The sequence below is a fragment of the Solanum lycopersicum genome, chromosome 11 (assembly GCF_036512215.1).
Source record: "Solanum lycopersicum chromosome 11, SLM_r2.1".
Classification (NCBI taxonomy): domain Eukaryota; kingdom Viridiplantae; phylum Streptophyta; class Magnoliopsida; order Solanales; family Solanaceae; genus Solanum; species Solanum lycopersicum.
Genome location: NC_090810.1, coordinates 53,155,405 through 53,181,761, shown reverse-complemented (window position 1 = coordinate 53,181,761; position 26,357 = coordinate 53,155,405). Strand labels below are relative to the sequence as shown.

Here is a 26,357-nt window from a genome sequence, read left to right as displayed (position 1 = left end):
CTTGAGTGATAGCTATTATTGTATGAAAAATCCTCTAAGGGTAAGAAGCTATCCCAATGGCCACCAAACTCTATCACACATGCGCGAAGCATATCCTCCAACACTTGAATCGTTCTCTCAGACTGACCATCGGTCTGAGGATGGAACGCAGTACTAAGGTCCAACCTAGTACCCAATTCCTCATGCAATGTTTTCCAAAATTTAGAAGTAAACTGCGTACCTCTATCTGATATGATGGATAGTGGAACCCCATGCAATCGCACCACTTCCGAGATGTAAAGTTTGGCTAACTTCTCTGCATTGTAAGTCACCTTGACCGGAATGAAGTGAGCAGACTTAGTTAACCTATCAACAATTACCCAAATGGAATCAAACTTTCCCAATGTCTTTGGAAGACCAACCACAAAATCCATTGCAATCCTTTCCCACTTCCATTCAGGAATGGGCATCCTCTGAAGTGTTCCTCCGGGCCTTTGGTGTTCATATTTTACTTGTTGACAGTTTGGACATTTGGCAATAAAATCTACAATATCACGCTTCATTCTACTCCACCAAAAGTGTTGCTTTAGGTCACGGTACATCTTGGTTGCACCCGGATGTATTAAATACCTTGAACTATGAGCCTCTGTCAGAATGGTGTTGATCAAATCATCGACGCGGGGTACACATACCCTTCCCCTAATCCTCAAAAGACCTTCCTCATCGATTTGTGCTTCCTTAGCCTCTCCTCGCAACACTTTATCTCGGATCCGGATCAATTTTTCATCATTAAACTGCTTTCCCTTAATCTTGTCAAGGAAGGAAGATCTTGCCTCCACACAAGCTAAAAATCCTCCCTTCTCATTTACTTATAATCTCATAAGGTCGTTAGCCAGAATCTGAACTTCTCTAGCCAATGGGCGTCTAGAAGCTTGCAAGTGAGCTAGACTTCCCATGCTTCCCGCCTTTCTACTTAAAGCATCCGCTACAACATTCGCCTTCCCCGGATGATCAAAATAGTGATGTCGTAGTCCTTCAGTAGTTCCATCCATCTCCTCTGTCTCAAGTTCAAATCTTTCTGAGTAAAGACATACTGTAGGCTACGATGATCCGTATAGATCTCACACTTAACCCCATATAAATAGTGTCTCCATTGCTTTAATGCAAACACTACCGTAGCCAATTCCAAATCATGAGTTGGATAGTTACGTTCATGCACTTTTAATTGTCTTGAAGCATAAGCAATCACATTCTTCTCTTGCATTAGTACTGCACCCAAACCCGAATAGGATGCATCACAATAGACAATGAAATTCTTACCTTCCACTGGCAAGGTGAGAATTGGTGTCGTAGTCAACAGAGTCTTGAGCTTCTGAAAGCTTTCCTCACACTCATCCGACCATACGAATGGGACATTTTGCTTAGTCAAGTTCGTCAGTTGGGAAGCAATAGAAGAGAATCCCTTGACAAATCGGCGGTAGTAGCTAGCTAACCCAACAAAGCTCCTTATTTCTGACACATTAGTAGGTCTTACCCAATTCTTCACTGTCTCAATCTTAGAAGGATCAACCATCACCCCATCCTTAGAAACCACATGTCCCAAGAAGGACACTGAATCTAGCCAAAACTCACACTTGGAGAATTTGGCATAAAGCTTCTTCTTCCTCAATAACTCTAACACCATTCTCAAATGCTCCTCATGTTCCTTTTTACTCTTGGATTATATCAATATATCATCAATAAATACGATCACAAAGAGATCCAGATATGGCTTGAAAATCCCGTTCATCAAACTCATGAACGCAGCAGGGGCATTCGTAAGACCAAAAGACATTACCACAAATTCATAATGCCCATACCTAGTTCGAAAAGCAGTCTTTGGCACATCCGTTGCCCGTATTTTCAATTGATGATAACCGGATCTCAAGTCAATCTTAGAGAAGACACAAGCACCTTGTAACTGATCGAACAAGTCATCAATGCAAGGAAGAGGATACTTGTTCTTAATAGTTACCTTGTTCAATTGCCGGTAGTCTATGCACATCCGAAAACTCCCATCCTTCTTCTTTACAAACAAAACCGGAGCACCCCAAGGAGATGCACTTGGTCTAATGAAGCCTTTGTTCAATAACTCTTGAAGTTGTGCCTTTAACTCTCTTAACTCCGCGGGAGCCATTCTATAAGGGGGTATAGAAATGGGGCGAGTACCCAGTTCAAGATCAATACAGAAGTCAATATCCCTATCCGGTGGCATACCAGGAAGATCTGCAGGGAACACATCCAGAAACTCACGGACCACTGAAACCGACTCAATCGAAGGTACTTGGGTAGTGTCATCCTTGAGATGTGCCAAGAAAGCTAAACACCCTTTAATAACCATTTTCTTAGCACGAAGAAAGGAGATGATACGCACCGGATTGGAAGTGTAGTCACCCTCCCACACTAACGGATCTGTCCCAGGCTTGGCTAACGTCACCGTTTTAGCATTACAATCCAAGATCGCAAATTGCGGAGAAAGCCAAGTCATACCCAGAATTACATCAAAATCATCCATTTCTAAGATAACCAAATCTACATAAGTGTTGCTCCCCACAAAGTTCACCAAACAAGACCTATATACCTTTTCAACTACCACAGACTCACCCACCGGAGTAGAAACACGAATAGGCATATCAAGTAATTCACAAAGTAAATTTAGACCATTAGCAAATGAGGAAGATACATAAGAAAATGTGGATCCAGGATCAAACAATACAGAAGCCATGAAATCACAAATCAGAAGATTACCTGTGATGACAGCATTAGATGTCTCCGCCTCCGATCTCCCAGGGAAAGCATAACAATGGGCCCTTTCGTTTGTTTGTCCGTTGCCCCTACCATGTTGTGATTTAGTGGCTCCAGTTTGCCCATCACCTCGGCCGCTTTGGTGACCACCATTACCTCGACCACCACGTCCTCCAGAATAACGGCCTCTACCATGACCGCCTTTACCTCTAGCCATTGGGGGTCTATAACTCTGTTTTGGACAATTTCTCCTAATATGTCCAGTCTCCCCACATCCATAACACTCTCTAGAGTCAAGCATAGGTCTCTCAGAGAAGTGTTGACCAGTCTGAGGTGGACCCCCAACTACAGTCTGTAGTGAAGACTGAATGGGTCGAACTGAGTAACCTCCGGAACCCTGTCCTCTAGAGTAAGAACCATTAAACTCACCTCCCTTTCGAAACCTCTTTGATGTCGATGCCATGGTGAATTCATCTGGCTTCACTCCTTCCACCTCTACCACGAAATCTACCACTTCTTGGAAGGATTTTGCCGTAGCCGCTACCTGTAAGGCTGAAATCCGCAACTCTGACCTCAACCCCTTCACAAAATGACGAATCCGCTCTTGTGGACTGAAACAAAGTTGGGTGGCATATCTGGATAGTGCACGAAACTTAGCCTCATATGCATTGACCAACATCTTACCTTGCTCTAGGCTCAAGAACTTATCCCTTTTCCTATCCCTCAAAGTCCGAGGGATATACTTCTCCATAAACAAGCTAGAGAATGAGGCCCAAGTAATAGGTGGTGCCTCCGTTGGTTGACACTCAACATGTGACCGCCACCACATTTTGGCGTTCCCTTGAAACTGATAACTCACGAACTCAACACCAAACCGTTCTACTATACCCATCTTGTGTAGTAGCTCATGACAGTCAACCAGAAAATCGTAAGCATCCTCAGATTTATCACCCTTGAAGACTGTAGGTTTCAATTTCAAGAACTTACTGAAAAGTTTATGCTGATCATTTGTCATTATAGGCCCAGTAATCAGACGTGGAAACGTGCCTATGTCCAATGAAGCATCCATACGAGGAGCCATAGTGGCTGCATGTTGTACCTCTGAAACCGGAGGTGTTGGTGCAGAAAACACTGGAGGTGCCTGACGTTGATCAGACAACCCACTAAGATAAGCGAGAACCTGATTGATCATCTCTGGGGCAGGTTGGGGTGGCAATCCCTTATTCTGCACTTGTTCATTTTCCCCATCCTCCCCTTCTCTTATTACTTCCTCAGTCGATGGAGGAGTCACTGCCCTAGTATCAGATGGGCTAGGTGCTCGTCCTCTTCCCCTAGAGGACGTCCTCCCACGACCTCTACCATGTCCTCTTGCCGCTTCTCTTCCTCGAGCTACAGCCCCAGTGGCTGGCTCAGACGCACCCTGTCCCGCTGGTGCTGGTGTTGGTGTTGGTGTTGGCGTAGTCGTTGCTCTAGTTCTAACCATCTGTGAAACAGAGTGAAGATGGTCAAATACCAATTTGTATCACCTAGATACCAATTGGACCCAAATAATAGCACGAAAGAAAGAAAGAAAGAATGGAATTTTCCTAAAGTCTTATAGCCTCTTAAAGAAAAGTAAAGGCGTCCCCCTACCGTTCCTTAAGACTCTACTAGACTCGTTCTTGTGTGATGAGACCAACGAACCTAATGCTCTGATACCAAGTTTGTCACGACCCAAAACCGAGCCGCGACTGGCACCCACACTTACCCTCCTATGTGAGCGAACCAACCAATCTAAACTCTAACATTTCAATATAACATCAACAGCAAATAATGCGGAAGACTCAAACTCATTAAATAAAACTAATTCATTAACTTCTAAAATTCAATATACATAATTCAGTAAAATGTTTTATACATATATTTCATTAATATAATACAATATATGTATGCATTGATGTATCTACTGAAATGGTTATGAAACATGTATATATATTTTTATTTGTTTGATTTATGTTTGAATTGGGTATAAAACATGTATATACCTTTTTTATATATAATTTGTGTATGCAGTATTGATTGTGTTTTATTTATGTTTTTTTATTTGTAACAACATATTAATACAATTATGTATTATCTTCGAAAGAAGGCAAAATACTCCCAGACAGTAACTTCATATAGTACTGTTGACTGTTGGTTTATGACGTGGATTGATAATATTGAGAAACAATGGAGACAGTCAGAGTGTGACATGAGATGTTTTGCCTCCGACCACGATGTTGGATAGTGCATTAGAGGATTTAAGTTGCTTGCTAACATTATTTGGGATAGGATTGACAACGCAATTATCCCTGTCAATATCAGCGAGAAATTTCATTGGTTGCTTGTTGTATTCCGATTCAAACTTAGATGTCTACATGTATACGATTCGATGAGTGGAGGATCTGTTACCACTAAAAAATGCAAGAAGCTGTTGATAAACTTGCAATCATGATTCCATTATTTCTGGCGAGCACAAATTTTTATGGCAAAAGGTTTGATTTGTATGCGAACTATCTCCCAAAATATCAACACAAGTCTCAATTCGAACTTCTCAGTATCAAGCATGTGACAGTTGTTCCTCAACAAGAAGACATTTCCAAGTATGTATAGTTGCTATACTATATTCATTTCATTTAAAATTACATCATTATATATTTATTATGAATTTTTTCTAATTTCACATTATTTACAATGATTGTGGTCTATATACATCTCTTTTTGCCGAATATATCAGCAATGGTGGTTTTGATATGTCTGATATTGATATCGATTCAACAAATCATCGTCAGAGGTATGCTACATTACTTTGACATTATGCAAAATCAAAGAATAAAGAGGGCGCAATAAGCGAAAGTGAAGTTACGAGTATAGTTGTCAGCAAGTATGGTGGACCTCGAACGCCAAAAGAATAAGTTATGGACACCACCAATTATCCTACTCCAAGACCCCGTAATAGAAAGTAGAAAATTTCATTGCACCCTTTACATTATTTTGAATGACATATTTTTTTGATCTATTGAACTATTTATGTTACTTTCCAGTGTTTTATTATTAATATGAATTACACATTGTTTTATATAAATTATATATGTTACCATTATTTTGGACGAATTAATTACGATATTTATATACATAAACTTGTATGAATTATGTATGTCATATATTAATCATTGTACAATAACGTAACATCCATGTATGCATATTGTATGAAATATATTTAACTTTATATGTCATAATATATTATGTATGAAATTTTTATGAATTATGTATTCCATATATTAATCATTTTAAAATAATGTAACATCTATGTATGCATATTGTATGAAATATATTTAATTTTATATGCCATAATATATTAACTTTTGTATATAATGTGCATAAACTTTATTTTGTATGAAATACATTTTGAATTTGTATGAAATAGTTTAACAATAATTTACATGCCAAAATATGTTAAAATTAATTTATTCTTATGTATGAACATTGTATGAATTAAGAATGTCATATTATACTTTGATATATATAGAAGAGAAACAAATGGCAGTATGATGCACTGAATATTTGTACTTTATTAAACGTGTATGACTTTTGTATAAATTTTGCATGCACTATGAAATATATATGAATATTGTATGGACATTGTATACTGTATATCACATTTGAAAAAATTGTGTTTTATTGTTATTTGTATTTGGCCATTTTTACAAAACTAAAATTTATAAATGTCAATGATAACAATTGCACTCAATAAAATAAAACGTTTGTATAACATTCGAGACAACATAAAAACAGATGTAATAGTAAGAATTTTTTTTTTTGCACAGGATAATTTGAACATGTTTTTCTATTGTGTACAACTTGATGACATCTACCGCAGATGATTTTTGACCTCTTAAATTTCACATTAGCAAACTCCTTCCACCGTTCAAATTTTGATCTTTCCACTTATCTATTTGGATTGGGTGACATCGTTTTAGGCTTTGAAATTTAATTGGTATATCCCATGTACTCTCGCATGGGATAGGCTCGACAGGAATGGCATAAACATCTCTGAAATTCTTCAGGCTATAAAAACCAGAACAGAAATCTACTTCATGCAACTTTCTGTATCTGAGAACTGCAATTACATGATCACATGGTATTTCATAATGTTGAAATCTTCCGCAACTACACATCTTTGTGTTCAAGTTTACTATGTACTTCTTTGCTCCTTCGGCTACAATATGCAGATTCATAGTTGAAGGTATCACATAATTAAAAGTTGAATCTGATATTGTTAATATACATGCCACTAAATATTGGGAACTAAAATACAATTATTTATTATTCAATAGAGTAAAACACATATCCTCATATTGCAAGACAAAGCAATACCTTTCTGTAGATAAAGATCATATTTTTTTTGTCAGATCAGATGTTGTCTTATCAGCCTCCTCATTGTGCTTGTGAATCCACCTTTGAATTGTTTTCCCTCATAAATTCAAGAAGTGAAATTACCGGTAACCTCCTTGCTAACCTGTTAACATTATTCAATGATTCGGCAATGTTTGAAGTTATGGTCCATGTGCGCTTACAATTCGAGTAAGCTCTTGACCGTTTGCTATAATCAATATCAAACAAGTATGGTCGTACGCACGTATCTATCTGGTCTATTCTTCCCATAATTGTCTCAAACTGTTGTTTTGTATAAGCTTTTTCCAATGTAAAAAAACAAAATCTCCAACTCTTCAGTATTTCTATTGAAATTTTTCAACACATTGACTGACAGATGCCATATGCAGGCATAATGTTCGAATTCAGGATATACAGTAGCATTTCCTTTTCACATGCTTTCGTTTCGATCCAACATAAAACACATGTTTTGTCTAACTCCATACGCTTTCTTAAAATATTCAAAATACCAAGTCCATGAAGCGTCGTTTTTGAAATCCACTATCGCATACTCCAACGGAAGTATATGACCTGATCCCTTTTTTAAAAAAATATCATACAAATTAGAAATACAATTTATAACATATTTTATCATATGTTATATCGAAAATTAAATGGGATAAAAAAATACCTCCCAGATTCATTTTGCTGGCAGTTAACATTGTACCACCATATGAACATTTTAATCCCGCCCCATCAACAACTACAATTGGCCTACAATACTCCCAGCCTCTAATACAAGCTTCTAATGCAACAAATGAGAATAAGAATTTATCACATTCTTTCCTTTTATTTTCAAAACAGATCCAGGATATGTTTTCTCCAAAATGTATAGATAACCTGAATTTTTAGAATTATATAATGCGACAATTTAAAACATCATATGTATAACTTAATGGATACACAAAGAACACGTAATTGATACAAAAAGGATACATACTTTTTTATACAAAAATGATACATACAAAAAGGATACAAAATTTATACATAAAGAATACAAGAATCAGAACAGTTCAATTCATTAGGAAAACATACTATTTGGTCGTTTTTTCAATTTAAACCATTAAAAAAAACTTTAAATTCATATTAAATATCGAAATTACCTGGTAATTTGGCATACGATTCGGCTGGATCTCCGCGCACCAATTTTATTGTTTTTTCTCTATCTCTCCATGCCTATGTTAGCGAAACGCCATGCAATTTCAACATATCAACAGCTATATCCTTTAGAGTGTATACCGTAGATGAATCAATATACTTCTCCAATATCAAGACAGCTACAACGTCAATTATCCCCTGACGTCTTGCATACTTTCTATCTCTAACAGAACAAGTGTGTTGAGCATTATACTTTCTCACTTTGAATAAATTTGATTTATTCAAACTAGATGCCCTCATCATCCAAGAATAAGTATCAGAAATACAAGTCAGGTGATAACTGTTTCAAAAATAAGAAAATATACATTTAAGTTTTATACAGCAAAACAAATCAAATAAAAAATATAACTTAAAACAATGATGTGCACTTACTTAGATGCATTACAACGCGCTACACGAAAACTGAATTTTTTCACAAGTTCAACATGCCTCATAACATCCTTAAGTGTTTCCCTGTTATTATAAATCTAATTCTAAGCTACAAATAGGTTGGAATGGTCACATATTACATCATTATCTCCTTCACTATTCTCATCGACAACTCCGTCTAAATTCATTCCGAACAGGATAGAATTGTTGGAGTATAAATCAACGTTAGTATGTGTTAAACTAACCTTAGAATTTATTCTATCAATAATAACTCCTCAAACAGATGCACAATAAATATTTTGTAAAGAAATCCAAATTCACCTTCTTTTGATCTAGAAAAACCTTTACCCCAAAATCATTATAAATATTAATAGGTGGACACATATCGCTAACAATATATTTTATCTCAATAGAACTTATATTTTGTATAACATTAACTAAACCACTATAAAGAGTAGAAGCATCATATTGATGCCCTCCATCTGAAAATCGATATATTTACCTGTTTCACAATATTAAAATAACATTCAGTGCAACATAATAAATATAATTGCAAAATAATTCATACACACTTCATACACATTTAATATACAATTCAATGACATATAAACTAATTAAATTAAACAAAAAGAATACAATTTTCATACAAATTTCATCTAGAAACATATATCTAATTTCAACAGAAATATTTATTCTGATTTCAACAAAAAAATGAAATTTCTTACACAATTAATACAAGTTTCATACACTATTAATACAATATTCATACTTTACCGGTTCACTTCATTATATCTACTTACTTTTTGACTAGTTACTAAACAGACTGTACCGTCAAATTTATTTTTTCTATTTTTTTCATAAATCAAGTATTACGCGAATCTTTAATTTTATTAAAACTAAAACGCATATACATTTACGTGTTGTTTTTCATATACTATATACATACCAAAACACTGTTTCATCTAACAAAAAAAAAAGATACGATCTATATTTCAGATCTTACAATAATAAAAAAATCGAACAATGTTCTCCATGTTAAAAACCAAGAAATCATAATTAAAACAAACAATTCATAATTAAAACCAACAAATCATAATTAAAATTAACCTGATGAATTTCACTTTCCACCATGTTTAATTAATATCAAAACACAATATTCTCCATCACAGCAAATCAATTTATTTTTAACGCCAACATTTGTTCAATTACTAAAAAAATGAACTGAAATATTGTCCTAATCTAAAATAATCGTGAAAATTGGGGGGGGGGGGGGGGGGACACAGCTTGTACGTTGATCAATTTGTTAGATATTTTTAAGGAATTAAATCAAAATTTAATTTCATTTACACTAATTGGAGAGATTTAAGGCAATTAACTAATCTGAATATTTTTTAAAATTTCTTAAAACATGCTAATCAATTAAAACCAATTAATAATTATATTTAATTTAATTAGTAAAGGATGTCATTTTCCATTTATATTTTGTCCCCTTTTTTTAAACAAATCTTTTTAATAATTTAAAATTAATATTATATTTTTCTAATAATATGCTATAGCTTGAAATATTAAATGTTATACATTGAAATACAAACTCTAATGTTATAACTTGAGAATATTACTATAGAAAATGCTATATACCTAATTTACACAATTATTTTGTCCATATTAAATTCTTTAGTAAAGAACTATATATTAATGAAATATGGGTAAAATATGAGTAAACTAGTATTTTACCTAACTCATTTATTACCCAACTCATTTTTGCCCATATCAAATATGGGCGGATCGAATGATTACCCATTTTATGTTTATCAATTTTCAACCCGCCAACACTTGACTCAACCCGCTTATTTGCCACCACTGGTTAAAGTTATATCAGACCCTTTTCTCTAAAATATTTCGAAAAACCAATGGGATAGGTGTCTGAGAGAGAGACATTTAATTTGGGCGTGTTTGGTGTGAGAAAATGTTTTTTTATTTCTTAATTATTTTTAATATTTTGATAAATTAATAAAAAAGATATATTATTTTAAAAGTATTTATATGTATTCCAATAAAGAAAAATAGAGGTATTGTATGGGGTCTCGAAAATATAGAGGTTAGATGGTTGAACGATCCTGAAAAATACAATAAATATAAAACATCACTTATAAAATTTATTAATTTTTCTTCTACTAAAACAAATTAATTTTTTCATTTTTTAAGAAGCTTATTTTGATAAAGAAAAATTATCTTTTAAAAATATTACCCAACCAAACATAAGATATGAAAGAAAATATCTTTTCATTTATAGCAAACACACCCTAATAGGAGTCCACTTCAAAAGGAAAAAGTAAATCAGAAAATTCCAAGGGTGTGTTGTCACTTGTCACTGTTCCTTCATTTTTATTTTTATTTTTATTCCATAATTTAAATTTGAGATTTCAAATTTAAAATTTGTAATTAAAAATGATACTTATCACTATGTAATCCTTGTTGCGACTGTTCCTGCATCTTAAACAATGAAAATGTGTTGTTTTATGTCAAGAAATATAATACACTTTTAATTAATTTTGTGTATTAAAATGTGTTTGCTAACTGATTATGTAGATATTAGTAACCTTTTTTATTTGCACTTGCGTTAAAAAATTAAAATGTGTTTGCTAACTGATTATATAGATATTAGTAACCTTTTTTATTTGCACTTGCGTTAAGAAATGAGATAATTTTATTCTTATATTCTTATTTGATTTTTGCTTAAGATAAATTTGTAATATATGATGAATATGTTAGATTTTAAAAATATAAATATATTTGGATGACTATTTAAATTTTAGAGTTTAGTTTTTAGAGCCAATTTTTTTTCACCAATTGGTCCAATTTTTTTTAAAAAATCAAGTTTTTTTCTCCTCAATTTTTTCTATATATTTTGTATAAAATACTTTTATATTTTTATATATAAATTTTTAAAGCAAACATGACAACATTACGAAGTATTCAAATTTCATTACTTCAAATTGATCTAAATTTTCCTGTTGAATTTGATGTCATTGATAATGAAATTAGACGGCAAATAAAATTTTAGTTCTAGTTCGACAAATAATTTGTTTTGTGATTTAAACACCGAGGTGAATACTGAAGAAGATTCGAATACAAATATTGCTTTGTTGTTTTTCTAAAATTTTGTTTGTATTTTAATTATTTTGTTTATATTTTTATACTTGATTCATTTTTAGAGTTACATTTGAAGGGCTGCAAACTGCATCAGAAGAAGATATACTATCGGAAGAGTCAAAACACAAAGATTGATTTATTGAAATGTCTGTTATTTTTTATTTCATATTTCCTTAATTCCTATTTAATTACGTTAGAGATGATTTATACAGTTGTAATATTCATTTTGTGTTCATAATTTTTTTCCATCTTTTATTTTTAATTTGTTTGTTGATATTTTTTTTAAAATCGAATTTTATAGAATAAGTAGTGAATAAAGAAAGTAGTTAACTAATGAATGAAGGACTCTTCCAATGATTAATTACTTATAAGTTTCTTGGGTTAATCGAAGTAAATACATTTTCAAGATTAATTACTTAATCTATCATGGTATAATGGACAAAAATGATAATTTATGCATAAATTTTATAAAATGACATATGTTGTGGTCCAGTTATTTTTAGAAAGGAATGATATATAAAATGAGATCGACAAAATAATAAATAATAATATAAAATTAATTATATAGAATATAAGTAGTATAAAATTTAATTACACAATAATTATTACACAAATTATTCCGTATATATTTAATTTGTTATATTAGACATTAATATACATATTTTTAAGACGCAAGTATTTATTTACAATGCTTGATAAAGTTTTGACAAATAAAAGTTAGGCAATGGAACACTAGACTAATATAGTAGGCACGGGAAACATGCAGTCAAAGTCATAAATTAAAGTGGAGGGTGATAGGGAGTTAATTTACGCGGAAAATAAGTAAATACTTTATAAAAGTAAAATAATTACAAATATATATCTCTTTACATTTATATCTCATTAAATAATTCTATTATACATTTTTGTTATTAATTTTATTTAACTGATACTAAATCATTATCATATACTATATTGGTATCATTAAGGCGGATAATTTTGCATAATTGATACTACATCAGTATCATATACTGTATTGATATTGTAAGGTTGGTAATTTCGTTGAACTGACACTAAATCATAGTAAGTAATTTTTTAACAAGAAACCTTAATGATACCAACAAATATATGGTATCAATTTAGTATTAGTTAAAGAAAAATTGTAACCCTTAATGAATTGAGGGTATAGACTGTAATTATTTATAAGAGAATGAGTATTTCAAGAATTACTTTAAATTTGGGTATAAACTTGAAATTATCTTGGATATGGCCTAGTTATTTCTGTAGTTTTCTCTAAATTTCTGCATACTAGTATATTATATGTATATATATTGCATATGCGTTAATTTTACTTATACTTTTAAGTAATTATTATGTATTTTTCTACTGATTAAGATTTTCTTATCATATATTGAGAAAGATAGCACACCTAGATGTATAAGGAAAGAGGCGAGCTAGATAGTCATGTATTTCAGATACATGCAAACCACATTAGATACACATTATATACATGTATTCGTATTTTTTCTATATAATTCACATGTAACTAGAATATCATATGTATAGGAGAGTGACGAATGTGATAAAGGGAGACAAAAGAAATTTATCTACTTATCTCATGTGAAATCACTTGGATATAGTGAATAAGTAAGCAAGTCTTACCAACAAGTGAGTTATATTAAAGTCGTGTGAGCCTAGGTCCAAAGTGGACAATATCACTAGCAGGTTGGGTCGTTACAAATGCAGTTGAACTCTAGCCCACATCGACAAGGCTGATACATGAGTGACTCTGATACAATTTTGTAACGGTCCAACCCACTAGTGATATTTTCTGCTTTGGACCTATGTTAATACGACTTTAAAACGCGCCAGTATCATTTTTTAAAAGGAAAAATACGCGGTTAAGCAAACTTATACTACTTAATTACTCATCATAGTTATAGTTTACTATAATTACCACTCGCGACTAACATTATACATTAATTATGTAGGCTGACTTCGAGTTTGTATAATTAGCCACGTACGTATATGTGTAATTTGCGAGAATATACAAATACATATGTATAATATAAGGCCAAATACATAAGCAGATCCCTAAACTTGTTGAGTTTTTTCCCTCAGGTACTTTAACTACGTCATTTTCCTATTGAATCATTGAATCCCCATAATTTGTTCCCTTTAAACAAATACCGTTGTCTGATATGGAACTAGATTTATGAGGGATATTGACAGAAGATACGTATGTTGTTCCACAACTCATTAGTCCAATTGATTGTGAAAATGTTCGAGAATAATTGTGTTTTACTTAAGTCATTTGAACACATTAGGAAACAAATGAGACTAACACAATTTGTCTTTATTCCTTCAATCAAAATTATTACAATCCGAACACAATTAAAGGCATTTACAATAGAAAAGCCGATCAAAATCAACCAACAGTGTTTTAAAGGAACAAATTACGGGTGGTTCAATAATTCAATAGAAAAATGACATAGTTGAGGTACCCGAGGGAAAAAACCCAACAAGTCTAGGGATCTATTTATGTATTTGGCCATAATATAATATCTAATCGACATACATTTCATCATTCATCTTTCTCCCGTTCCCTACCTTCTCTCGCTCGCCTCTCTCCTCCCTCTCTCAATCTCGCTTTCTATGTATAAAAATACACATGTATAATATACAATTATTTAAACGATATACATATATAATTCACCTCTCTCCCACCCTCTTCCCTCTTTTGCTCACCTCTCTCCTCCCTCTCCCAATCTCGCTTGCCATATATACAAATACATGTGTATAATATACAATATCCAACTGATATACATATAATTTCACCTCTCTTCCACTCTTTTCCCTCTTTCAATTCCCTCTCTCCTCTCTTTCCTAGTCTCAACCACCTCTCTCCTCTCTATAACATGTAAATATGAATTGTAATTATCAAACAATAGTTATGGATAGTTATTAGGCTATTTTTGAGTGACGATATGTAAGTTCCTCAATTTGATTTATTGATTATTTCGATTTTTGTACGCTCCTAAAGTTTGAGATAATATTCGATGTTTAATCTAAAAGAGAAACCTACATTATCGAATCGACATATGACATTATCAAAATTTTATCTATTTTAAGGAGAAAATATGGCCAAAATTTGTTGTAAAAGATAAATATATTCGTGCTTTTTAGGATGTGCCACCTAGACAGACTAAAAATCTTCTTTTACATATAAGATAGATTGACCACTATATAATGTGATTTTTTGCTTTATATATTCAAAAGTAGTAATTCTAATTTTCGAGTTACCTTTCCCATTTAAAATCTAAAATATTTACGATTAATTCTTTAAAATGAGTAGGCAATTCTTTTATAAAATCAATTGATAAAAGAATTTTAAGCAAAATGCCAAACATTTTCTAAAAATTCAAAATCCTTCAACGGCTACCTAAATCCAAAAATAATTACACATATTCCTGTTATTCCCTCCCAAATATAAAATTCAAAACATTAAAAATAAATAATAAAATAATTCATTTTAAGAAAAATACACACAGCTTCAATCACTCCCCTTCTCTTTCTCTTCTCCCCTGTATCTTCGCCTCCATGGATTCAGCCGAAGAAGATGAAGCTTTTATACCCGCCTCAGTATTTTTCAGTCAGCCGCCACCGAATTTAGTCTCATTATCACCTTTCACTTCATCAGTTTCCCCTTCTCCTCGCCGGCTTTCGAGCTGTTATTCTCAGCCGAGCCAACCTATAAAAGCTAAAAGAGAACTTGCATGGGTGTCTCTTCAAGGAAGGCTTATCGGTGCAGAGGAAGCAAGTTCTTCTAGGAAGATTGGTGGTGGTTTAAACCCTAAAGAAGCTGTGGCTTGGGAACTCTTTAGCCCCATTCATCGGATTCTTATAGTTGCTGTTGTTGCCATTGCTGCTGCGAATTCAAAGAAGAATAAGCAGATTTGTCGGCTGAAGAAATCTGTTGAACTTAGGGTTAGTTGTTTTTTTTATTTTTGGTAATGAGGCTTTGTGTACTTACATTATTGCGTTAAGTACTTGTTTTATTTATTGTTAAACTGTTTAATGCTGCTATTATCATTTCTCGTCTTCATTAATAATTTGAATTTAGGATCTTTTTGCATTTTTGACGGGTAATTTAATTGGGTTTTGGGGATTAAGTTAGCAAATCCTGATTTTCATTTTTTTCTATTTCCTCTTGCCTTTTGAGTTTACACCTATACGAAAAAAAGTTTCTACCTTGTAGAGATAAAGTTTGGGTATATTCTACCCTGACTACCAATGCAAAATAAGTTCACTTCTTGTCTTGGGGAATTTTTGTTTCTGGGCAATATATAACGTCGAGTTACATTGGGTTTAAGTGTTCAGTTGGCGAAGTCGTGAGTAGAAGGTCCATTTGACAATCCAAGCCAAATATAAGGGACTTCTAGGCTACTCGGCTTCAATATTATCATCCAAAAGTTGTTTACTGAACTCAAGTTCTGCCTTTATTCCAAATTAGATGATGAGGTGTTGATTCACTAATCTATCTTATATCAATATTGTAGGAGGTTAATGATTGAAAGTTCTGTATGATAGAGACAACATTTAATTAGATTTTAAAGTTGAGTAGTTAAATGTATTCGTATTCTTGAAAGTCGTAAAATTGTATAAAATAATATTGTTAGTGAAAGAGTTTAAATTCTCTGCACCGACGGTTTAAAACATATACACAACTATTTTCACCTCTAGGGCAATTACTAGCAAATCCCTATGATAAGCATTATCTCATAAGTGGTAACTTGGTAAAATGGTATGGTATCATAGATTAAACTGCTGATAGTATAAGACATTCCATAGTGATGACATTTCTAAATGGTTTGCTTGAGTTTAGTAGTCTATTCAGCTATTTGAATTTCTTCTTTTATTTTGTCCAGGATCAAGTGCTCTTAGGCATGCAACAGAAGCTGGACACATTATGTGAACAGGTTAACTATTTCAAGGATCAGCCAGAAACTGCCGCAGATGCATATGACTATTTTCTTTGTGAGCAACACTTTAATCAGTCCAACAACTTTTTTGAGGTAAACAATCCTGAGAGGCTCAATTAGGTCCTTGTTCTATATCTCTGCAAGTCAATTATGATCAAGGAAGAGGAGGTAATTAGTTATGAAATGCCTCTAGCTGCAAATCATATCGAAGAATAGTAGAATGAATAGGCCCAAATAGAATGGAATGGATGATTTAATCGTCGAACCAACTAGTATGGAGTTGAGGCATATTTTATTTTTGTACTCTTTTTTGGACTTGAAACCAGTGCTTACAATTTCTTTCCTCTTAACTAGAGGGATATGATCAAGGGAGAAGAGATTCTTAAATTTGAAATGCCTCCAGCAGCAAATCAGGTTGAACCAGAGGAACGGCGTATGTCTGATTTGTCGGATTGGGCTACTAGTGTGGCTTCCTCTGTAGATATTCAGGTAATTACAGTATCTATTGGATTTGTATTTTTGCGATGAACTAGCATTGAGCTTTGCTTACATGTGAATCTTTTATTTTCCAATAGTGTATCTCACATCAGAATTTCTATTTTCTCATCTTATGGATTTTTCCGAGAGAAAGAAAATGTTTTCAAATGGATAATATGGACTTTTTGAGATAGGATATCGTGGAATTTTGGTAATGTGCAATCAGAATTTCAGGGAAGATAAACTTCAGTGTAGGATGCTTGCAGTTCAGATGATGCAGTGGACAAATTTGCAATCTGTTGCAAATTGTCCATTAGTTTGTTTTTCTCTTCTACCTACTTCGGCTTGTAGAAGTCAAATACATAATTGCTGGTAACCACCATTTAGATACCGTGTTAACTCTGTCTTTTAAATCTTTACTGATGAGATAGTAGAAGTTGCACATTCTTAGTTGACAAACAAGGGTATAGACATGTTGAATTCCTTAGTTTCCCATCATAGGGATTTCTATCTATAGAATAAGTCATTACCAAGGCGCTAATTCGATCAGTGAGTGTGAACAACCAAGAGCAAGGTCTTGTCATATTTTACTCTCCACGTATGATAATTATGTTCTTTGCTTTTATGCTTTACCTAAACAAGTTTACATGAACTAATTTAGAGAGACAAGAAAATAGTTCCCGACTTTTATGGTCTAATTTGCAACATATGTTATTCCTTACAGCTGAACTCTTCAGCAATTGAACAAGATTTTTATAATCTCCAGAAAGAATGTGAAGAAAAAGATGTCACCATCAGGGAGTTATCCACTTTTCTTCAATCATCAGAAGCTTTTGGTGCAAAGGTACCGTAACATGTATTTTTCCTTGTACAATATCAAAGAAGATATGTGTGCTGCTCTTGTACAAAACAATGTGGTGAATACCACTCTTACAGTTACTTATAATTGTCCCATTGGTTTGATCTAACAGAGGATTGGAGAGCTCGAAGATATCATCCGTAGAAAGAATAAGATTATTACAAAACTCAAGAAAGATGTTTTAATCTTAGAGCAGAAGGTAATGATTCCTCATAACAAATGCTAGCAGTCTGTGTCTGCATAAGTGAAAGAAATTTTTGCAGCAAAATGTTGCCTAGTTATTTTAAAAATTTGTGATTTACACTACTTATTGTAAATGTCCTCCATCATGATACCTACTGATTAATGTTGTGATGTCAGAGAAAAAAATGGTCTTGTAAACTGAATTACAGTCTAATCTTGACGATATATTTGCTTGAGCATATTTAAATTCTTTAAAACAGAATGCTTAAACTTAATGCTTCAAACTAAAATTTATTTTGACTTATTCAACTGGTAATTTGATTTATTAGGTCAACACGAAGTGTGAATCATTTTGGGTTTGTAATTTGAATTTGTCTTTTAACAGGTTATAAATCTAACAAGACTTAGAAGACCATCTTTCTCTTCAAAAAGCTCAAAGGGGGTGAAGCTTCCTTCATTGACTGACAACATCCTTTATGATATGGACAGTTCTTCTAGCCCTTCTTCTTCAGATTCAGACAGTTCCCCAGGGAGAATAGCTCAACCTCTTTTTGCTAGTGAAGACATCAGCGTTTATCACGGTGAGAATACTTTAAGGGAAAACCAGAAACAGGAGCAGGTCGAGAGCTTACCTTTATTAGTGAAACCAACAGCTAGACATCCAAAGTCACGACCAGTAAGCCCTTTGAAGGAGAAATCATTGAATCAGTTACAGGATTCAGTCTCCAGATTGAAACCAAAGCAGGCATCATCTATTAGTGCAGAATCTAGGAGGAGACGACCTCCTGTTGCTAAGTCGAAGGATGTGGTTGCACAAAAGCGATGGCTCTAGTAAGTATTTTTCTTTCTAACTCAAAGAGATTGCAATTACTAGATTTAACTTTCAACACTTGCTCTTTTGTACCTCAAAAGAGCATGTGCTCTCTTTGAAATTGTATACTGACTTCCGTGAATATGGTATTACCGAAAACTTTATTGAATGATTAAGAGAAACGTATGTATCATATAAGTTAATATGTAGAGAACAAAGATACACAACAACAATGTTTATAAACAATTAACGTTAGCCTACTTTGTTTTTCTTATTGTGGTTAACTTTTCACCCCTTTCTTCAGGCCGTTAGACGTGAATGTCACAAGTAAAATAGGCTATGCAAAGTAGAAGACGTTGCTGGCCTGATATTTGGACCTGAAAGAGCTTCAGTGTAGCTTCATCAACTTCTATGGCTTCTTCCCATTTCCATCATTTCCTATGACGAACATGCCAAATAGACAGCATTATATATTTAGGTAGTAAAATAGTAGAGTATATAAAAGTTATGAAACCAGTCTTATATTTAGTTAGACATCTTATTATATTGTAGCAAGTATGAAATGTGTCAATCATACAATTTTGGGATGTTGCCTGAACTAGCAATTATACTTCCTATGTGTTGCTATTATATGACACATTTTGCTTCTTCTGAAGTCTATGTATGTCTGCAACTTTTGACGACACATTTTCATTTGGCTTAAAACGCCGCCGACCCCTTAAATTTATCAATAAATTTCGTCAGAAACTTGTACGATTGAGCATCTGAAGTTTGAATACATGATAGTGTTCTTATTAGGTACCTCCAATTCAACTTTTTTTTGCATGTGCTTTTGAACGTCATTTAGGTACTTAGTTAAGTTAATCATATAAAATGTGTCATCTATTTAATTATACATATGGGCCTCAACTGGAACAGGTTTGAGGTTTTACGGTTTATTCAGGCTAATGTGAGGCATTTCAAGTGGTTTACTTATCTATGTAATTGACACTTGAATATACACCCAAAAGGTTTCCGAACAAAAATGTTTAATAAGAATATTTTATCATGTGTTTAAATGTTCAATTAAAATAAGTTGTAATTTGAGTGTTCAAATAAAATTTATTGAAACGATCAACTTGGGTCTACTTAATTACGCGCTTGCTCTCTGTTTTCTTATACCCAACTCACATAGCAATGAGACTCCACCATGCCTCTATGGAAGTTCATCCTCTCTCTGCGTGTGCGCTATCTGGTTTGTTATTCTATTTTCCTTCACAACCATTTGGTGTCAAATGTTATTCATTTTCATGCAAAGACACCTTTTATATATATATATATATATATATATATATATATATATATATATATATATATATATATTAGCTTCTGAGGACGTGTTTTGCACGTGTGTTTCATGTGTTTTTATAGATACGTTAGAATAACTAAAATCTCATGGAAATATATATATGTAAATTGTAATGAATAATAAAATGTAACAACTACAAAATTCAAAGACTTGCAACAATAAAACATTCACAGAAAACTAAATTAAGAAGTCTAATAGAGTGAAAAAAAGACAAAAAGAAACAGAATATTTAAGAAAAAATACAACATAGACATTATTCTTATAAGATTGATGTATATATAGATGAAAAAAAGTACAAAATTAGTACATAACTCTTTGAGTTTGTATCGACTCCTTTCATATCCTATCAAAATTCAAGAGTCTTCATCATCTGTTTTTATTATAGCATAAAAATAATGAGTCCGAAACTCAAAGGGTAGAAAATATTAACAAAAATTCCAAAACGGTATATAAAAATTTATATAAACCAAAACGGTAAAATCGCTGCCGACTAAGCGATTTACTTCAACTGAAAAAGTAAAATCGCTGCTGAGGCAGCGATTTTGCCAAATTTTTTTTTATAATTTTTTTTTTGTTATTAAATCGTTGCAATAAGCAATTTTAACTTATGTATATAACTTATAAGAAAATATACATTATTTTTAAAAAAATTAAAAATAAGTAAAGTAATAAATATATTTTCTTTCTAAAAAAAGATATTATATTGAATTTAAATTTAAATAATATTTGAATTCAAATAATTAATTTTTTTAAATAAAAAATTAAAGGAGAAAAATTATTTAATTTTTTTTAAAAATAAAATTATATACTTATATATATATATATATATATAGTTAAAAGGATCACATGACAATAGTACATCCTTTGTTTTTATTGTAAAATTTGAAGAAAATATTCACAAGTTAAAAGCATCACATGACAATAGTAGACCCTTTGTTTTTATTGTAAATTTTTTAAAAAATATTCACATGTAAATAGTACATCATACTTTGAATTCTATAGATTGGTGCTTCAATTTTTCATACTTTGAATTCTATAAATTGGTACTTCAATCTTTCAATCTTCCAATCCAATCTACTTTCAATCTTCCACAATCTTAAAATTCTTGTTATTTTTCAAATTTTCTAAAGTTTTTAAAAGCATTTTCTTTATAAGGTGAGTTTAAATTTATTTTATTTTTAATTTATTTTAATTTATTTTATACTTTTATATGATATTGTTGATATATTCAATCGTTTGATACTTACATTAATGTTAATTTTTCTTTTTATTTTTTGTGTATAGATATGCATCCATCAAATTTATACGTACATCCTGGTCCAGTAGAGCATGATGTATTAAAAATTCAAGTTCATCATCGTTCCGAAGGAATTTGGAATGGTAGCATAAAAGAAGAGAGATGTTGCTTATATATGCGTCGTGGTGATATTGAATTTTGGCAACATTTAAAATATCATCCATTACATTCTCGCATCCTTCAATATTTTGAAAATTGTAGATTTAAAGGAATTCTTGATGTTGGATGTGTGCCGTATGACTCCGGATTAATTTCTGCTTTAATTGAAAGGTGGCGTCCGGAAACTCATACTTTTCACATGCGAACTGGCGAGGCTACCATAACTTTACAAGATATTGAAATTTTATTCGGAATGGTAGTAGATGGTAGTCCTATAATTTTAAATGGAGCTGATTCTTTAGGGATTATAGGTAGACAAGAAATGATTTTTCAATTAACAGGATGGTTACCCGATACTAGTTGTTTTTCTGGTGTTAGTAGATTGTTAACATATAAATTGATTGAGTATATCGAAGGTTAGGAAGTTATTAATGATAACTCAACTGAGCATGAAGTTCAATAAAGATTTAGATTATATTTATTATGGTTATGTGGTGGATCAATATTTCCGGATAAATCTAATAATAAGATTAATTTGGACATTTTGATTGACATGAGAAATTTAGATTTAATGTCAACTCATGCATGGGGATCGGCCACATTATCATATTTGTATAATTGTTTATGTCGTGCGTCAATGAAAAAATCAAATGAAGTTTGTGAATTTCTCTCTTTAGTGCAGGTATACATATTTTTTAATTAAATATTTTTTATATACTAGTAATATGCACTTTTAAATTTAAGTGCATTATAAGTAATGGTGAATTTATTTATTGTAGATTTGGGCATGGGAAAGAATTATTCCCCTGCAACCATTGCCAAAGCCTCTAAGAACCAATCAATTTGAGGCTTTAACTGCGCTTGCATGTAAATGGACGCGACGTAGAAATCATCAAAATGAGGCACGAACTGTAATCAGTGTGATTAGGGATGTACTTGATAATCTAACTGATGAACAGGTATTTAATATTATTAGTATCTTATACTTTTCATATTTTATTTTATTTTAAATAAGAATATATTTTTTTCTGCCAATGTTGTTTTTATAATTATCTTACTTAATTATTTCTTTTATAGTTTATTTGGCAGCCTTATTCGGAAGATGTTATTAATGGATTGCCTGAGTGGTGTCGGTCAGGACAACGTGTTTGGATGGCACATGTGCCACTGATTTATGGAATTTATCGTGAGTGGCACATGATTGATCGTGTTGTGAGACAGTTCGGTTATTTACAACATATTCCTGGACCGTGTACCCAATTTTCCGAATATCATTTTAAGCGTGATAAACGATCAAAAATAAAACAAGAAGATATAGATGCATTTAACTATACACAATATTTATGGGAACAACATCAAAATCGTATATTTCGACCTCCATTTGTAAGTGATCAAACAGATTACTTCCGTTGGTACATGAGGCATACCCGCATGGTCATTGGAAATCCACAACATGTTGTACAAAAAGGGTATCAACACATGGCAGGAAGACATGAGACATTAGTATGTATATTACATAAATTTCAAATTATTATGTCAATCTTTAATTAATTTTTTTATTAATATTTGTTTATTCATTATAGGCTAGGGGTCATGAAATGCAGTATCGTCGAGCTCGGATGATTGAAAATGATGAAAATCAATCTAATGAAATGAGACAATATGCAGCGGAAGTCGCTCGTATTTCAATGGAGTCAATAAATGCGGCCTTTCAGGGAACGCGATTGAGCTTTGATCATGATTACAATCCTCCCACTCAATACGATGAACCACCACCAGTACAAGTATCTCGCCGATCATGACAAACAACACCGAGAGAAGGTGCTCGTCGAGGTAGAAGGACCACTAGTGAAACAACTAATTTTTCTGTAGGGCCCTCTAACACTAATGTGGCGACTCCCGAGCCTTATTATCCCACATTTGATTTTTCTGTAGGGCCCTCTAACACTAATCCGAATTTTTCTAGTCAGCAAACAGTTGGTTTTGTAACTCCGCAGGTTCCAATATCTGGATTTGCACAATTTAGTGGTTCTCAATATGGTTTTCAACATGGTATGCGTGAATTTCCGATACATAATTCTCCATTTAGTGGAAGATTGAATTTTTCGAATGTAAGTATAATTATTTTCATACAATTTTTTTAACTTTTTATATATTTTTTTTATTTTTATTGCATGTTTATTTGATTATATTATGTTGTATTGTATTATAGGTAACTGCGTTTGATGATTCAAGATTTAATGCTGGGGCTTCACAAAATTTAGTTCTTAATAGACAAAATCCACCTCGGAGAACATCTAGGCTACACAAATCAACTAGATGTGGAACAGGCAGTCACTATCAAAATGAGGAAGATTTTGAAAATGAAGATGAAAATGAAGATGAGAATGAATATGTAGAAGATTCGGATTCAGAAGAATAATTTTTTTTATGCACCTTTATTCTAAAAGGCTGAAGATTCGAATTTTGAAATATGTAAATTTTGTTGTTTCGTGCAAGTTTGAACAAAGTAATGAGATTCTTTCCTTTTTTTATTTATTATGTTTGAACAAGTTTGCAGGATATATCATATGTCAAATCAATACTTTTTGTCAACATTTTTGTATGTTTGAACAACTTTGCAGGATTTACTTGTTTTTATCATAAGTCAAATCAATACTTTTTACGTTAGGTCAAATCAATACTTTTTATATTAGGTAAAATCATTATTTTTTACTTACAATATTTAAAATGCACAAGACAAATTAAATTCATGTCAACAAATAAATATAAAAGATATATCATAATATTAATAACAAGATAATAAAAACACATTAACCTTAAAAACATATACAAAATATTTAAAATCGAGTAGGACATCGTGCCTTTGTGTGACCTGTCTCCTTATAAACACTACATTTTCTAGTCATGCGAGCCGGAGCTATATCCATATCATTCTTAAGTCGGCTTCTTCCTTGCGTACCACTTGTCCGCAAATATTCAGTATTTGCAACTAAATTAAAAGGAGCTGGTGGCCAATACATTTCATCACCCACTGGATTAAATGTCTCACTGTATGTTCGTTTGTAATATTTTGCACTGTAGAATTTACTTACACATAAGATTTTGGGTCGATTCCGCGAAGTCCACAAAATTTGATGGCATGCGAACAAGGCATATGATAGTTTCTCCATTTTCCACAAGAACATTTCTTACCTTTTGCAGTAACCTTGTGGACATTTCCACCTTTACCATCATGAGCAAAAGTAAGAATTTCAAAAACTCCATCACCTGTGTTGTAAGTCATCATATCTGTGTGCCCTTGAGCTCTTTGATAATAATCATTAAATTTTTTATCTATCGCAAGAGGCCATGGCATATTACTTTGAAGTAATGCAATTGCAAGATTGTTTCTTTCGACAAAACGATCAACGAGAGCTTTGAACGTCATTCGAACCATGACAGTCACAGGAAGCCCCCGAGCTTTTTTCAATAAACCATTATATGATTCAGACACATTTGTCGTCATGGCACCCCATCTACGACCACCATCCTTATACATTGTCCATTTTTCCAAAGGAAATTCATTTAACCATTCATATGCTGCAGGAGACAATGTTTTGATTTGTTGCATCCGTTGCATAAACTTTTTCTCCTGATGCTCAGTAGCAGCCAACCACATTAGATTTTCGAGTTCACTATTTATAAATTTTTTATTAAAATTTGCTTTTAAGTGTCGAACACAAAATCTATGATTCTAAGTACAATGTTACGACTAGAAGGTAGTCTCGAATCGTGATAACTATACAAACTTCATTAAAAGAGTGGGTAGAAACTTCAAGCCCTGAAAGGTAACATATTTTGTTTTGGTGGTAAAGAAGTGATATCAACTAGAATTTTACAAAGTATCAATATTCATGTAGTAATAACTATTGTCCCTCCTAAGTGTGTTTTGAAGGGACTTCATCGAGTTTTTTCTGCAATCTTTGTAGCAATGGAAGAAAACAAACACTGGACTACAAGTGAGAAAATTTGTTTTCCAAAATTGGAGGTTGTTTGGGTTTAATGTCATGCCACAAATAAAGGGAACAACTGACACCTAATGCCAAATCATACAAATGGTGCATAACATCCACATAAATTCAAGAAACAAACAAGTATATCTCACCCTAAAAATATATTTTCGACCGGCAAGACCCTTATCAACAACTCTACAAAGAAAACAAATACCCCTAACAGTTCATGTAAATCAATGACCAACTAGCACACAAGCCTATTTGGGCTGTCGAGGCATCTATGTTATCCATGAAAGAATTAATGCTACGTGAACCTTCAAATCCACCATGATCTTTATACAATTGCAGAAAATGGTATGCATCTAAACAATATGTCTAACAACTATCAAACATCAGTTAGCCAGCACACAAGTCTAATATGGACAACAACAT

General features: G+C 32.5%; 3 protein-coding genes across 4 annotated transcripts; 2 read left to right on the top strand and 1 right to left on the bottom strand.

Annotated features, from left to right (window-relative positions):
- Positions 1-1,692: 1,692 nt before the first annotated feature.
- LOC138339695 (uncharacterized) lies at positions 1,693-5,357 on the bottom strand. Its single transcript, XM_069291596.1, has one exon. It carries the CDS (start codon positions 4,244-4,246, stop codon positions 1,700-1,702), a length of 2,547 nt encoding a protein of 848 aa, XP_069147697.1. The 5' UTR covers positions 4,247-5,357; the 3' UTR covers positions 1,693-1,699.
- A 10,029-nt stretch (positions 5,358-15,386) lies between these two features.
- Positions 15,387-19,869, top strand: LOC101266789 (uncharacterized). Of its 2 annotated transcripts, none has more exons than XM_026028308.2 (7): positions 15,387-15,861; positions 16,803-16,949; positions 17,211-17,345; positions 18,100-18,177; positions 18,305-18,391; positions 18,761-19,206; positions 19,491-19,869. In XM_026028308.2, coding segments are annotated over exons 1-7 (1,281 nt in total). In that variant the 5' UTR covers positions 15,387-15,474; the 3' UTR covers positions 19,492-19,869. The 2 variants fall into 2 exon arrangements, with proteins under 2 accessions (XP_025884093.1, XP_004250862.1); XM_004250814.5 differs by having other exon boundaries at positions 15,388-15,861; positions 18,058-18,177.
- Positions 19,870-21,824: 1,955 nt separating this feature from the next.
- On the top strand, positions 21,825-24,525 carry LOC112940350 (serine/threonine-protein phosphatase 7 long form homolog). Its single transcript, XM_069291500.1, has 5 exons — positions 21,825-21,914; positions 22,710-22,889; positions 23,008-23,433; positions 23,514-24,041; positions 24,143-24,525. Exons 1-4 carry the CDS (start codon positions 21,912-21,914, stop codon positions 23,730-23,732), a joined length of 828 nt encoding a protein of 275 aa, XP_069147601.1. The 5' UTR covers positions 21,825-21,911; the 3' UTR covers positions 23,733-24,041; positions 24,143-24,525.
- Positions 24,526-26,357: the final 1,832 nt, after the last annotated feature.